Source organism: Cheilinus undulatus, linkage group 13 (genome assembly GCF_018320785.1).
Source record: "Cheilinus undulatus linkage group 13, ASM1832078v1, whole genome shotgun sequence".
In the NCBI taxonomy this organism is placed as follows: domain Eukaryota; kingdom Metazoa; phylum Chordata; class Actinopteri; order Labriformes; family Labridae; genus Cheilinus; species Cheilinus undulatus.
In genome coordinates this window covers 27045147-27059560 of record NC_054877.1, presented here as the reverse complement: position 1 = coordinate 27059560, position 14414 = coordinate 27045147, and the positions used below count along the sequence as shown (strand labels likewise).

The 14414-nt window shown below is 42.3% G+C and overlaps 1 protein-coding gene across 2 annotated transcripts in view; it reads right to left on the bottom strand.

Moving 5' to 3' along the window:
* The window catches only part of LOC121520296 (ephrin type-B receptor 1-B), a 233456-nt gene extending 222160 nt beyond the window's left edge, over positions 1–11296 (bottom strand). For both annotated transcript variants that reach the window (XM_041803668.1, XM_041803669.1), the window contains exon 1: positions 11080–11296. In XM_041803668.1, the coding sequence (XP_041659602.1) occupies positions 11080–11140 (61 nt within the window). In that variant the 5' untranslated portion in view covers positions 11141–11296. The remainder of the gene's footprint in view (positions 1–11079) is intronic.
* Positions 11297–14414: the final 3118 nt, after the last annotated feature.

Below are 14414 nucleotides of genomic sequence, written 5' to 3'. Positions count from 1 at the left end.
ATTAGAGATGGGCCCGATCTGTCCGATGTCAGTATAGCGGCTGATATTCACATTATTTTTATACCACACCTCAGACTGACTGTCCCGATTCACGTCAGAAATCCGAATCTTGTTTTTTCTGCTGGGTCCTGAGTGCACTGTGTGGTAGCATGTATGTGTTTTAAACAATGCAGCTAGTGAAGCAGCAAGCAATATGAGAGACAGTAGCTCATTCTGAGTCCACTGATTATCAAATTTCACTCCAACTCAAGAGCAGTCAGATGAAAACCCATCTCAACCCTTTTTGTCTTCATGATTAATGTGAAGCACAATAATCAGGTAAAAGGTGTGTTCTCTACTCTCTAAAGTTTAATATCTACAATAACAGCAACATTGAGCTTAATCATGGAACATTACAGGACGGAGATGTTTAAAAGTTAAATGCAAAGCCAGAACTATACTCAAGACACGGCTGCAGCACTGTGTCACTCCGCCCAGTGGTTTACTCAAGAAATAGTTCCAAGTATTTGCTTCATGTGTCGTAATGTTACATATTAATAAGTTATTATTTCATAGCGTGGTGAATGTACAGGTCACAACTTGTCCACGAGAGCGTTTTGGAGTTGTTGGATTGTGTATTTGATGAGTTTGATGAGGGAAAGCAAAAACTACCATCCGCTAACATAGCGTTAGCAGTGCAGCTGGTATATCGGTCCCCCCAGATCTAAAAACAGCTTGCACCGACAGCTAAAGGAAACAAACCTATTACTAAGACTGTAGGAATTATGGCAATGGGCGAATTTGCCAAAATGTTGAAGTATCCCTTTAAAGTCTGTACTCATGCAGAGAGGTGGGCGGTGGTGTTAGGAGAGGTTAGAGAAGCAGCTTTAGGCCGGCCACACACTAAAAGATTTTTAAATCTGAAATGATTTTAAAAACAAAGGAGACCACAGATGTCAGAACAATTTTTTGAGTTGTAAACGCAATCAGACATAGGGATTACACTAGGTCAGAACTGTCATGACTGCACCCACCATCCTGTTGCATATTGTCCCTTCTGCTGCATCATTTTTACATAATTTCCTCCTATGATGGCGGGAAAGGGGGACAATTTTCCTGAAAATTTCAGGATGGAAAAGGGCTTTACAAAATGATTCCACAGATTTATGATCTAAGGATAGTTGGTTGTGATATGACCGCAGGTTGCATTAAAATGAATCACCTTCACCCTAAGGATCATAACTATTCATGAAGGGGAGGAGAGGTCAGCGGGCCAATGTGGGCTGGGATCACTTTGTCAGGTTGCCTATCAAAACAGGAATGTAATAAATATGCAAACTGGCTGCATATATTCTATGACACTGAAGATCAGATAACAGAATCTCATATTTGCAGTCTTGGATTTCATCGAAAAGACATTCCTTGGCTTGGCTGCTATTCCCTGATTAACTTCTCTTGGCCTAAACAAACATAACAGAGCTTAAAAAGCCAAACAAGCCAACTTTAACCCTGCTTCTTTTAAGGAAATGCCTCTTTCACCCTCGTCTGCTTTCTAGTTGTATTCAAGGCAGCCAGGAAACTGCAGCTAGATCGAGATGCTGTCCACTCATTTCCCATTACCCTCTATGCTGTGAATCAATAGTTAATTACCTCCAAAAAGCCCTCGTCTGATCCAACCACAGAAGTGGACAGCGTGGGGCAGGCGGAAATTTGCCTGGCAGAAGGAGTCAGAGGGTGAAACTGTCCTCCCACCATGGCTACTTACCGGCCCATCAGTGTCCCCTCTCAGAAGCTAGCGTTCCTTTTTTACACTGTGCAAACACTTCATTTCTCTGCAACTTCCAGTTTTCATTTTTCACATTAACTCAGACACACACAGAGACAAATATTCATCTGCAATCTATCTACCTGCTCGACTCCTTGCCAAGAACCAAATGCTTAATAAGAGATTACATTTATGGAGGGGCGAGTGCTGAAATATGTCCACATGTCCGGAACCTGGGAGACGCACTGGCACTTACTCATTAATAATGGGACAGGCCCCGGGCCCAAGCCCTTGGCTCTCTGTCTCTGCTCATTTCCTTTCCACACATCAAAGCTTACCCGCGTGAGTGTGTGTCGGGGCCTTTGCACATTCACTTCCCTGCTTGTGTATGTGTGTGTGCTTGTCAGTCCCTATGAGAAACAGCCTATGGAGGAGCCGGCTTTTATTTAATCAGAACTGAAGCAGCTTCTACCACCGTCTGTAATTTTAGGCCTATTAACGTTCTGCCTTTAATTCCTCTGAGCGCTGAAGACACAGCCTCTTCTGGGCTGCTGGTTCACTTAAAATGCAAAAAAGTATAACAAATTTGTTTCTCTTTTTCCCTCTGTACAGTAGCAACTTATATCGAACATTTAGACTTAGGAAATGGGGGATTTACTGTATCAACATAGGGATATCCAGAGATTTATTTCACAGTAAGCTTAAAGGATATTGTTATCAGTTTGATTATAGGCTATAAAGCATTTCCCACACTTTCAAAGGCAAAATCACAAAAAACAGCGCCCCATCTACCCCCACCTCTTCCTAATTCAGCTTTTTGCCCCGCAGCCTTCCAGCTTGCAGCCCTTAAGCCTGAGCCGTAGGGCTTAAAAGTCAAATTAAATCATTCTGGGCCAGACTCAAAAAACAGATCTCATTATAACAATCATAAATGAAGCTCTTTGTTTCAAGCAGCCTCTGAGCCCAACAGTCTCTTTACCCTCTTCCTGTTCCTGCCAATGCTGCGTCTATTACATCTTCTAAAGGGAAGGCTCATATTTCCTCCCTTGGAGTAAACCCTGTAATGCTACATAAATGCATCTGTTTTAAACTAAAATAAGAGAGTCGGGGGGAGAGGCAGGTGAGGGGGGGGGCAGGGAGAAACAAGCAATTATTCCCAGACAGGAAGGTTGGAAAGAGAAGGTGGGAAAGAAGGGGTGGAACTTGCTACAATGCAACTTGATTAAAATTCATTGAGAAAAAGAGAATCTAGCAGGGAAGAACAACAGTGTTTGTAGAGATGATATACACTCACCAGCCAAATAGCTTATCAGCCAATCACATGGCAGCCAACTCCATGCATTTAGGCATGTAGATGAAGTCAAGATGACTTGCATCTTAAACACCACAGGCTTCCTGAGTATTGTAACAGACATCCATCCCTTTATGACCACAGTGTACCCATCTTCTGACAGCTACTTCCAGCATGAAATAAAACTAAAATCTCAAACTGGTTTCTTGAACATAACAATGAGATCACTGTACTTCAATGGCCTCCACAGTCACCAGATCTCAATACAATGGAGCACCTTTGGGATGTGGTGGAACTGGAGATTCACATCATGTATGTGCAGCCGAAAAATCTGCAGCAACCGCGTGATGCTGTCATGTCAATATGGACTAGGGATGCATGATATTGGATTTTTTGTCAATATCCAATATGCCGATATTTACATTTTTTTCTAGATGATACTGATACCTATACCAATATTCAAATATGTATTTCAGACCTATACATGTGGTCCTTTGAACACATTTCAATGTATAAGAATGAACAAAGAAACACACACACTTTCAAGTCAAAAGATTGAGAATGAACAAAGAAAAAGACCTCAACCGGTAAAGGTCTGTTAGTCCACCCTCAGACTTAACAAAATTAGAAGTAACAATGACAAAAATCTACAGTCGATATATGCTGATATTAGAAGCCAAAAAATTGGTTATAAAAGGGAGGAATTTGATATCTGCAGATACTGATAATTGTCTTTTAAGCCAATATCTGCTGATATCGCTCTCAGGCCGATAATATCATACATCCCTAATATGGACCAAAATCTCTGAGGAAGTTTCCAACACCTCGTTGAAACTATGCCATGAACAATTAAGGCAGTTCTGAAGGCAAAAGGGGGTCCAACCTGGTACTAGCAAGGTGTACCTAATAATGTGGCCGATGAGTGTAGAGAGGTTTTGGTGGAAAAGTAATGGTGGATGTGAGCATTAAAACTCCAACAGCAAAGCTGCATGGACAGTGAGAAATAAGCCTCAATAATCAATGCTTTCACTTCTCGCCTCCAAGCCCAACAAATATCGAAGAAGCTCACCCTTTCCTGCTGACTGAACAACTGTCACCCAATCTCTGGGACAGGTGATAATGGAGGGAAAAAGGGCCTAAGACAGAAAAATAATGAGAAAAAGCACATTTTTCACACCTTCTCTCCCTGAGTGGTTAGGAAGCTGGGTCACTGCGCCCAATCAATTACCGGCATTGCCACTTTCCACAAGGTGTGGCTTGGAGAGTTATCTTTAACTTTGTGGCTCTTTCGCACATCTAGCCGTGGTGAGTAAGTCTATGTGTGTCTGTGTGGGTTAGGGTGACCATGTTGTGTGTTTTGCCATTAGAGAGGAACTGGCTTTACAGGAGAAACAGATGACTCACTCAGTTTGAGGTTGAACTGTGTCGCGAGCGTCATCGCTCTCACTCCTGCGCTCTAATGTGTTTCATATGTCGCTGATGCCGTGGGTCTGCTTATCCCCGAGATTGAACTGATAAGGCCGCAGCCCTGTTGTGTCCACAGTCAGCCACCTGCTCCGATAAGAGCCGAGCGTGAAGCAAGACGGGCGTAACCTTGCACCACTGATAGCAATGAGGTTACAAATCTCAGGACATGGGATTGTGTGGAAGACACAGAGAAGAAAATGAAAAATCTGTGCAGCAAAATGAGCAAAAAATGACTTAAATTTGGAATAGGGTGCTCAAAATTGTACACAACACACAAAGTAGAACTCAAACTGCTCTCTTTTCTTTCGCCACTGTCCCTTGATACCACTCATTTCACACTGTGATGTACACAAAAATGCGCACATGCATACCAGCCCCCAACCTGCATCCACCATATGGCCTTCCCAAGGCTCAGATGTCTCTGGGGTAAGGTGAGCTGCAAGGGAGACTTTGTATGCAAGCACGAGAGAGAAAAAAGTATAAGGAGTCAGTGGTCATATTATCCAAAAATACACCATTTGTTGTGAGAACAAAAAACTGCTCAGACTCACACTTTAACCTCCATGTATGAACAAAACGAACAAAAAAGGCAGAAAAACACATTTACAGCACTGTGGGTACACGAGCTGTAGCCGGGTTTACACCAAGGGTTGCCCGAGCTGACTAGGCGGCATAAGCGCACCTTTAACACACAGTGGTCTTTTCACTGTGGGCAAAATAAAGCCTCCATTATGAGATGAGGCCATGTCTGCTGCCCCTGCCAGCCATAATGGCTTTAGCACTCTACTGACGACACAGGCACCCAAACGTACAATACACACACGGCGCTCAAAACGAGTGGAAAATTGAATTCTACTTTAGGTGCTCCCAGGTCAGCGGTAGTGCTCGTGGCCAAAATACACTTGTACGCTCATGTGAGCACTTGCACGGACACACATACACGCACGCAATCCGTCATGTCTTTTCAGGGGCCGTGTTGCACTTAATGTTTTCATTCTTTTTCCCTGTTTGAAATGAGAGAGCGGAGGAAAGGAGCAATCTTGCATTCACATCCATTAGAGACTCAACAGGACTCTTTTCACAGGCTGTCTCCTCGGCACAGCTGGTGAGCTCGCACACATGCACGCACAACTTACATCGGCTAATAGTGGAGAATTTTTAACTCAATAAAGCACTAGCCGAGGAAAGTCTATCTGAGGCATTACAGCTCAGTTTTCTCTCTGATGAAACCATTCAGAATCAGTGTCAAACTGACCAGCCGTACAACTTTCAGACTTTGGATATAACATCTGTATCAGAAACTTGAAAAACATCAAACTGTTTCAACATTGATCAGTCATAACATTATAAAAGATACCTTTTATCAATCCCTGTTAGGGAAATTCAGTTTATACACATTTTTTACATACTATAGACACACAAATATTATGACTACCAATGCAGCTTAATAAAATCTAGTACAACAGCTCTACAGTCTACTTTTACAAAACTTCAATTTCAGTTTGGTCAAAATGTGATAATTCTACTTTATATTTATGAAAATGATATCAATAGGTTGTTTGCAATCGCATGATCCCGAATGTCCATTGAGAGTCAGGAAGTTGCGGACAACCATTAGAAATGAACCTAACAGTTATAAATAGACCTTAACACTGCAATTATCACCAGAAAATCTCTACTTTGAGTATGTAACAGATTAACATGCCGTGGAGGAGAACAATATCACAAATACTCAGTCTTGCAGGCAGACCATATTGCAGCTGGTATCGTCATGAAGGGAGACGAGAGTCCAGAGGAGTCTTGTACTGAGCTAAGGGGCCAGCTGAGCCCCTTTAACATATAAAAAAAAAAAAATTGTCTTAAAAAACACATTTACACATTTGAGCCATTTACATACGAGCCTGTGCTACAAAACGGCTCTTTAATGTTAGCCAAATGATCTTGATCTCCAAAAAAAGATAAAGATTTCCTGAATCCCTGGGCGCTGGTGGCCTAGTGGTTTGAGGCGCGCCCCATGTATGCGGACGGCCTGGGTTCAAATCCAGCCTGAGGCCCTTTATGGCATGTCTCTCCCCTGCTCTTGTCTCTGTTTCTGACTCTATCCACTGTCTTACTCTGTCAAATAAAGGCACAAAAATGCCCAAAATAATAATTTAAAAAATCTTTAAAAAAAAAACAGGATTTCCTGAATCTCATCACAACAAGCGAGAGTGAAGGTTGGTGAGATGAACATCAACTGTGGTAATATGGGTAAGATCAGTGTTTAATGTGCACAATCGTGACAAAACTGTACCAAACCAAATCACTTTGTGAAAACAGAAAATACACAAGGTTGCGTGACACCGCTTATCCAGACTTTACATGGAGGCTTTTTTTTTAATTTCTGCCTTCTGCTGTGTCTCCATGAGTTTTTACAACTTCTTTTTAAGTTTTTTGTCTGTCAGTATTTTTTAGACACAAAAGTAGCTTAAGAATTAAGGAGTTTAATATTTTCTCACTTGGCAAATGCTACCTCTCCCCTTCTCACAAGCCTGTGATACTCAACCCATGCCTGTACATGAAATCAAAGGAAGATGGTTTTATAAGGTATGCTCAGTTCTTAGTATGTACCCCTCCTGCCGTTTTGTGTTAAACCACCACTGAAACTGATTTCCTGATGTAGCTGTCTTAATAAAAGCATTTAAACAAATAAAAAAAGCAACTGGGGACTTCTATGCTGAAGAAGTTTCAGAAAATAATTTGTCAACTGAGCTTTAGCAAAGCTGCAATTAGTGGCAAGTGTACAAAGTAACAGAGTTTACAGCAGCTCCTTTGAACACGATCGGAGCCACAGCCCACTTCTTTAGAGCAGCTGAGACTTAAAACAACTGAGTCACGAGTTGAAACATCTCTTAGTAGTTGCTTAATCTGTGATAATCTAACAGAAAATTGCTGATGTGCTGGGTCCCAGACAACCTGAATTGATCTATAAGTCTAGCATATATCCTAGTAGAGCCTCAAACAGACCAACAGAGACGCTATGTGAGTGGGCACACTCACTTAATATTGCTGTTATTCACAGACATTAAATTTGGAGTGGAGGGAACAAATTTTCACCTGATTTCTGTGCCATAATCCACTTTCACTGTGAATACTGGCACTGATTTGTTCTGTTGGTGTACAAGTCCACCTGTTAGACTCCTTTTATTTACACACCACTATGGCTGGTAGGTTGAGTTATCAGTTTGCCTCATTTGGTCAAAACAGCCAGATAAGTGTATTTAAACCATTGGTGATGATATTGCCAAAATTCATGTCTTGGCAGATGAAACACTGGTGCTAATACTAGGTGATCATCCACCACTAGATTGCCACAAATTGCATAATTTCATGACTGTCTGGTGTAAGTATCTACCTGTTTTATGTCTCATATTTTTTACAAATGTGACACCCCTAACACAGCATATTTGCTTTTCCTAGAATCAAAGGGAGCTGAAAAGCGGGCCATTTGTCCAATCATTTGCACCAAAAAAAGTTAATGATGATGTCTGAGTGAGGCAGGGAGCTGTCACTCATCTACCATGTCCCCTACTTGAACTGACATCTGTCTCATGCAAATGCTTACTGAGCTTTGCCAAACCGCAAAACATGCAGCAAGATGGTGGTTTGGCAACGCTGAGTGTTAGCTTTGCAAAGGCTGTTATTGCACTCAAAGCCTGCTTTTACATGGATCCAGTAGCTTTTCCTGCTGAAAAAGAAGTCAAAAATGTGAGACTTTGGAGGCAGCCTCTGATTTTTCTCTGCACCGTGAGGGCAGATCGCGGGGTCAGTTTGTGGTCGTTGACCCGGTGTGTTGCCAAAGGACACCTCAGCGAAAAATGTTCTACTTCACCTCAGGGCTAGGTCTCACCTTTTAACACTGTGTCCTTTCTAATCAATACGCCCCTGGCTTCTGATTACTGCACAGAAACAGTGTGTGGTTTTGACCTCTATATCTATTATCTCACACTTAAGCTATCATTGTTATTGTTTACTCAGGGAGCTACAATAATCTCCATTCCATCCACTTGGCCCCTGAGGATGAAGCATTACCATAGCATAGCACAGGTACTTAACACAGCATCCTTCGGGACTGGTTATGGCAAATTACTAATGTTCTCTTATCATACACCCGCTGAATACCACCACTGTTTTAGCCCAGTGTAGCGACTCACAGGCGCTTCTGTCAGATAACCAAGATGCCACCGAGTTTGTTTACTTCCTCAGCCGTGTTCAGTCGCTGGATGCTCATTTGTAAAACACGTTCGCAGCGTATTTTCTCAAACTTGCTGACCTCCCTCGTTCTGTCTCTCTCATCTGCTCTTTTTTATCTGACTATAGCTGTTTCATCCCTCTTTCCCTGCGCCACCCTGGTTCCAGGCCGTTAAATGAGCGGGCTTATCTAAGCCTAATTGGTTTAAGGGCAAACAGAAATAAGCAATAGCTCTGTAAGTAGACGGAGAATTACTGCTGCTGTAGGAAGGAGAGACGAAGAGAGAGGAAAGGGGAAAAGAGAGGAGGGTGAGTGGAGATTATGGAAGGCAGAGGAGGACAGAGAAATGAAGGGAGAAGGTGAAGATGATTGGGAGAAATGAAAGTGCTTCTTTTTCCAAAGGCATGCAAATCCAAGCTTTCTCTATCCTCTCTGTAAGCCCTCTGCTTTAGGTTGTCTGGCCCTTGAATAACTTGCCGTTTCTTTTTGCAGATATGTTAGAATAAGCTTGCGCCTTAATCCAACAAACTCAAAGTTTTATAATCAGCTTTATCAAACTGTTTTAAACTCTTTCCTTCGAGATCAGCTGTCTCCCATCTGCTTTCGCGAGATTTCTTTCCCAGAATCCATCACAATCATATGGATGTAGAGGTCAGATTAGTCATTCAATTCATCACAAGTCAGTCGCCCATATGTTCAAGGCTGCTTCTTATGCTAAAGTTACAAAGACAAACCCACAAAGATCTTTGATGCGCTGTGATTGTTGGCCGATTTGGCCTCGTAATCACATTAAGGGTGACAGCAGAAGCTTGGATAATGTGGTCAATGGCTCCACTCTCACCCCACAAACTAACAGATGCACAATAATATGAAAGAGCAACAGACTGGGGTTGAGATCAGTGAAGATTTTAACTCGCCCATGGGACAACTTCCTTTCAATTAGCCACCCAAACAAGGAAATCACTTTCATCCTTGTTACCAAGGTAGCACTGGGGTCCATCTCCCTTCCCATCTGTTTCTTTCTCATCCTGGAGAAATCCCACACCCTTCTTTCTGCAAGGAAATTTCCCTCACTCCGTCCTGCCATCCTCCTGTCCTCAGCTCATCTATCTGAATTGACATTTCTGCTTGAGCATCACACTGGGCAAACATTTGAACCTCAAAATATCCATCCTCTCACAGAGCTCACAGAGGTAGCAATTTGTGCCTGGGTTTGGTGTCCGTAGCCGTGCTGATATCTGATGAGCACAAACAAGAAAGAAAAGCCACTGCTGAGTTATAGAGCACAGCCGGAGCTGGGAACGGTCCAAGAGCAGCAGGGTTGTAAATGATTAAAGAGAAAAGCTGCATGAGAGAAAACTCATCTCACTTTAGTTCTATGCCATCTACTTATTTGAGCATCTTATGGTGGATACAGGCAACAAGGGGGAAGATGGTGAGTTCTTTAGTGTGGAGAGGTAAAGCCACTGTGCAGTAAAATGAGAGAAGACACTAGATTTCTATGATGCTGCTGGGATATCCATCCAGAAAGGCAGAGTGTGAGGCTACAGCACACTGCTCAGTCCCTAGGGTCCCACGGCGGAAATGAAAAACATGTTTAACCAGGGAGATATTAGCTGCTGGTGGCACAAGCGCTTGTTCAGATGAGGATGTGTGAGAGGGAATAAGAGGAGATGCAAGCAAGGAGACAAAGACTGGGAGGAGGCTGATATATGGGAGTGTTTTTATGGATTGGTTGGGGAAAAGGGAGACAATTTAACTCCGGTGTGAGATCTAGGTTACAGGGAGGGTTCTAATCAGTGAAAGTCACAATCTACTGGAAAGAGTTTGTCTCAGCAATTCAAAATGCCACAGAATGATGCTCAAGGGCTTATAGTAATAGTATTACACGAACAATTTAATGGAAAGACGTGACAGGAATCCCTGCAGAGTTCACTGGAAATGAAGCCCATTGAGAGGACATAACTGCTCTTGGGATGATTTGAATCCTAGATCAATAAGAAAGGTGAGACTCCACCTGTTTTGCACCCCATGAGGACGCTTCTAGAGAGAGACAAACAGATTAAAGCGCCTGCAAAAAACTACAATGAATGGAACCAAGTATCGCTCTTCATGGGGACAAGTGGCAGCAGACACCAGCAGCAGCGCGGGAGGACTTTCGCTCCAATATAAAACCATAACCTCGGCAATCTGCTGCGATCCACGTGTATGCCATCCCTGTATCCCTCCTGTGTGCCAGAGGCGCAGCGCTGGCCACTAAAATGATCCAAGCATCCCCAACACAACGCGTCCTGGAGAGGAACATCTCCATACCCACAACAAGTAGAATCCCAATCTCTTATTTACCTTCCATCGCAGAAGATGTGATGACCAGCGCGCATAAAAGCGCAAACAAATCCACCGTCATGGCAAGAGGGTAGTGTCCACAGCCTGTCTGTCCCCAAATTACCAGGACGCACGGCGCGCGTCAAAAAGAATCCCCCTCGGTTGTCAGCGCGGTACTCCAGCAGATAGCTCGTGATGTGAGTCACATTTCAAACCGTAGTAAACAATGTGTGACAATCAGTACAGGGAGGAAGAACGGAGTCTGAGGGACTGAGGGGGGTGCGAGGGGCAGGGGTGGGGGGAGCCGTGGGAGGAGGGGGTGAGGGAGACCCGACATTGCTTGTTCACAGCCCCCCATTAGAAAGCCGGAGCCAATCATTGACCGGGAGCTGAACTCAATAGCCAATCAACGCAGCGCAGCTCCGCCCACCTCACATTGTCAAAGCACAAAACTTTTCCTTGACCTATTTGAAGCAGCGTCCGCTGCAGGGAAGGGAAACAGCACCACCGCTAGGAGGAACACAGTCACTGCATCCTGAAGCTCACAGAGGCAAGCAGGCACCCATGGGAGACGATCTGAACGGCTGCAGTTACTCAGTGCTCTGGCAGACTTTTCTTCAGAAGGTTGCTGCTTTTTAACTGTTGATCAGAGAAAGTCACCTGCTGGGATTTGTACTTCCCTTACTTTAAAATGTGTGTTACAGGCTAATGATCCTAACCTACATCAGTAACATCTAAATTTATTAAAATCAAAACTATGTCATGGACATTAAAGTGTGTGTGGAAGCCCCTAGAGGACGAGCAACCATACATTTTGTTTTAATCTGTTTACCCATGATAGCAAGTACATTTCTGTTTGTTTTCTAAAGATCATAACTTCTTGATCTTCTTATCTTTGGATAAAAACACAATTTTCTCCTGTGATAATGATTTATTTTCAGTTTTTCTATAGATCTTAGGAAATTACCACATTATCAAAGGAAAACCAGCCTCATTATCTGGGGATAACAACAACAAATGAACAAAGAGCCTGAGAAAAAGCAGGAAATTACTCCTCATCATGAAGAAATAAGTAAAATAAAATGCAAATATGAACGTCTGTTTAGGGCTTATGTTAAGAGTGTTTAGAGCAGAAGTTTTCCACCTTTTATCCCCCAAGGAACAACTAAGATCAAGTCAAAATCTAAAAGCACACCATATCCATATTCATACAAAAATAGCCTCTTTAACACATTTAACCCCCTTTCCCCACTCTTTCTGCTATAGCCTATTCAATTTTTTTTTCCACTTCTAACTAATTTCCCACTTTTTAACCCAAAGTATGACTTTATCTTGCCATTTTTGCAACTGTCTTGCCCATTTTGTCCTTCTGAACCTTTTTTGCCAGATTTGGCCCATTTTAATACTTCAAACACATCATCCCCAATTTTAACTGCTTGACACCATTTTCCCCCAATTTTTCCCCATTGTATTTTTGTAACTCATTTGCCTTATTTATCATTGTTTTTGTCTTTCAACCTGTTTTCCCTTCTTTTTTCACCAGTTTTGCCACTTCAAACCATTTTTTTTGCCATTTTTAACTGCTTTTTAATCATTTGCACCCATTTTGCCCCCTTTTTTGTGTGTGTTTCTGTAACTTATTTTTTTCTAATTTTTGCCCCTTTCAACAACTCCAAAATCAGTTTTTAACTTACATTTTGCCACTTTTAACACACTGCTTTCAACCCCGTTATTTTTTTAATTTTCATTTTCTTTTGCATTTTTCTTTTTTCTTTTTTTTCTTTGAATTTTTATAACCAATTTTGTGACACTTTGCCGCTCAATTTTGCCAGTTTTTCCAACTATTTAATGATTTCCACCTGAAATCTGTCCCGCTTCTTCGGCTTTATTTTCTGGTATCCTATTGTTTTGAACATCACGGCTCACCTGTTATGTCTGTGATTACTTTCTTAGAAATTTAGTTCAGTGTGCCCTTCCACTGCTAACATTACCAAAAAGTAATGGGGGGTTTACAATTTGAAAAAAGGCTTCAGTTTACTGCAGAATAAATCAGTTAAATTCATTTTTTGTTGATTTGATAATAGTGGTTCTTCTTAGGTTATATATCAAATATGGTTATGACAGATTAACTTTGCAATGGACCAAGATTTTGCCGACCTCCATGTGCCCCCCTCTTGACTGGGCCCCTTATACCCCCTTATGGGTGGTCTTTCCTTAAGGTACACCAATGTGCCTCGCCATACCATTTGATAACCACTGATTCAAAGTAATGCGTTTTGCTCTATATAACAACCTTTTAGTCTTGTAACCAACTCTTCCATCCACTCTTGAAAAGACATTATTGAAAAGTTCCAAAGTAACCTCACACAAGGTCTGTTACTCTCAATCTCCCATCTCCCCTACATTAATTCAAACCCCATTTGCAATGTGAATGCTCTTTAATAGCTTAAGCAAATTCATCCGCTCTTTCTAATGACATTAAACAGGCGTTGAGCATTAGCCCCCCCCCCACCCCCTTTGCTGCTGACACCCCTTTTGTGTGAGCGTGTGCCGCAACAGATGGTGCACTGCACAATAGGGATTTTTTTCCCCCCGCAGGGACACAGAGGAGCGAGGAAAGGGGCTGCTTCCGCCCGGAAGCCCACAACTATACACCTGTCCTGGGCTAGAAACGTCTCCATGGGTCCCCAGAGCAGAAGAGTTGGGATGGAGTTCTTAATCTGGAGCCTGAGTAGGCCTGGTGTTACCCGGGGCCACTGGATGGCCTATTCCTTTAGAGCCGTCCCTTCACAGCACACTGGCCTAGATACGTTTTACCTGCTTTACTTTTTGTGAGCTGAATGAAAAGGTTCAATACCAGGGCTGATAAAAGTGACATAGCTTAGTTGATCTCAACTGGTGGGTCAGGTTCCTAAAGTAGTGCATGGTGCTTTTTTCAGTGGGTTGCAAATGTGTGACCTGGAAAAAAGACTGTGAAAAGGTCTATGGTGTGCAGAAGGCACACACATCCATGCATTATATTTGACACAATTATCCATGATAATAAGTAAATTTTGATTATTTCCTCATCTCATTTTGTAAGGAAAAGAAAACTGTTTTCCTTTGATAATGAGAAAAATTCCCAAGATGCAACCAAGTTACCTGTTACTGGAAACCCATATAAAAGTAGTGCATATAGTAGGCCTATGTCCTTCCAGGGATTTTTTAATGATAACACTGTCTTGTCTGATTGTTCAGTCATGTTTTATTCCATCCAAGGTCCAAACTGTGACATTTTTCATTAAATAAATTTGACTTGTTAAAAAACATTCAGAAATTTAGGTCAGGATTTCTCCTAAAAGAAGTGGTGGTGGATA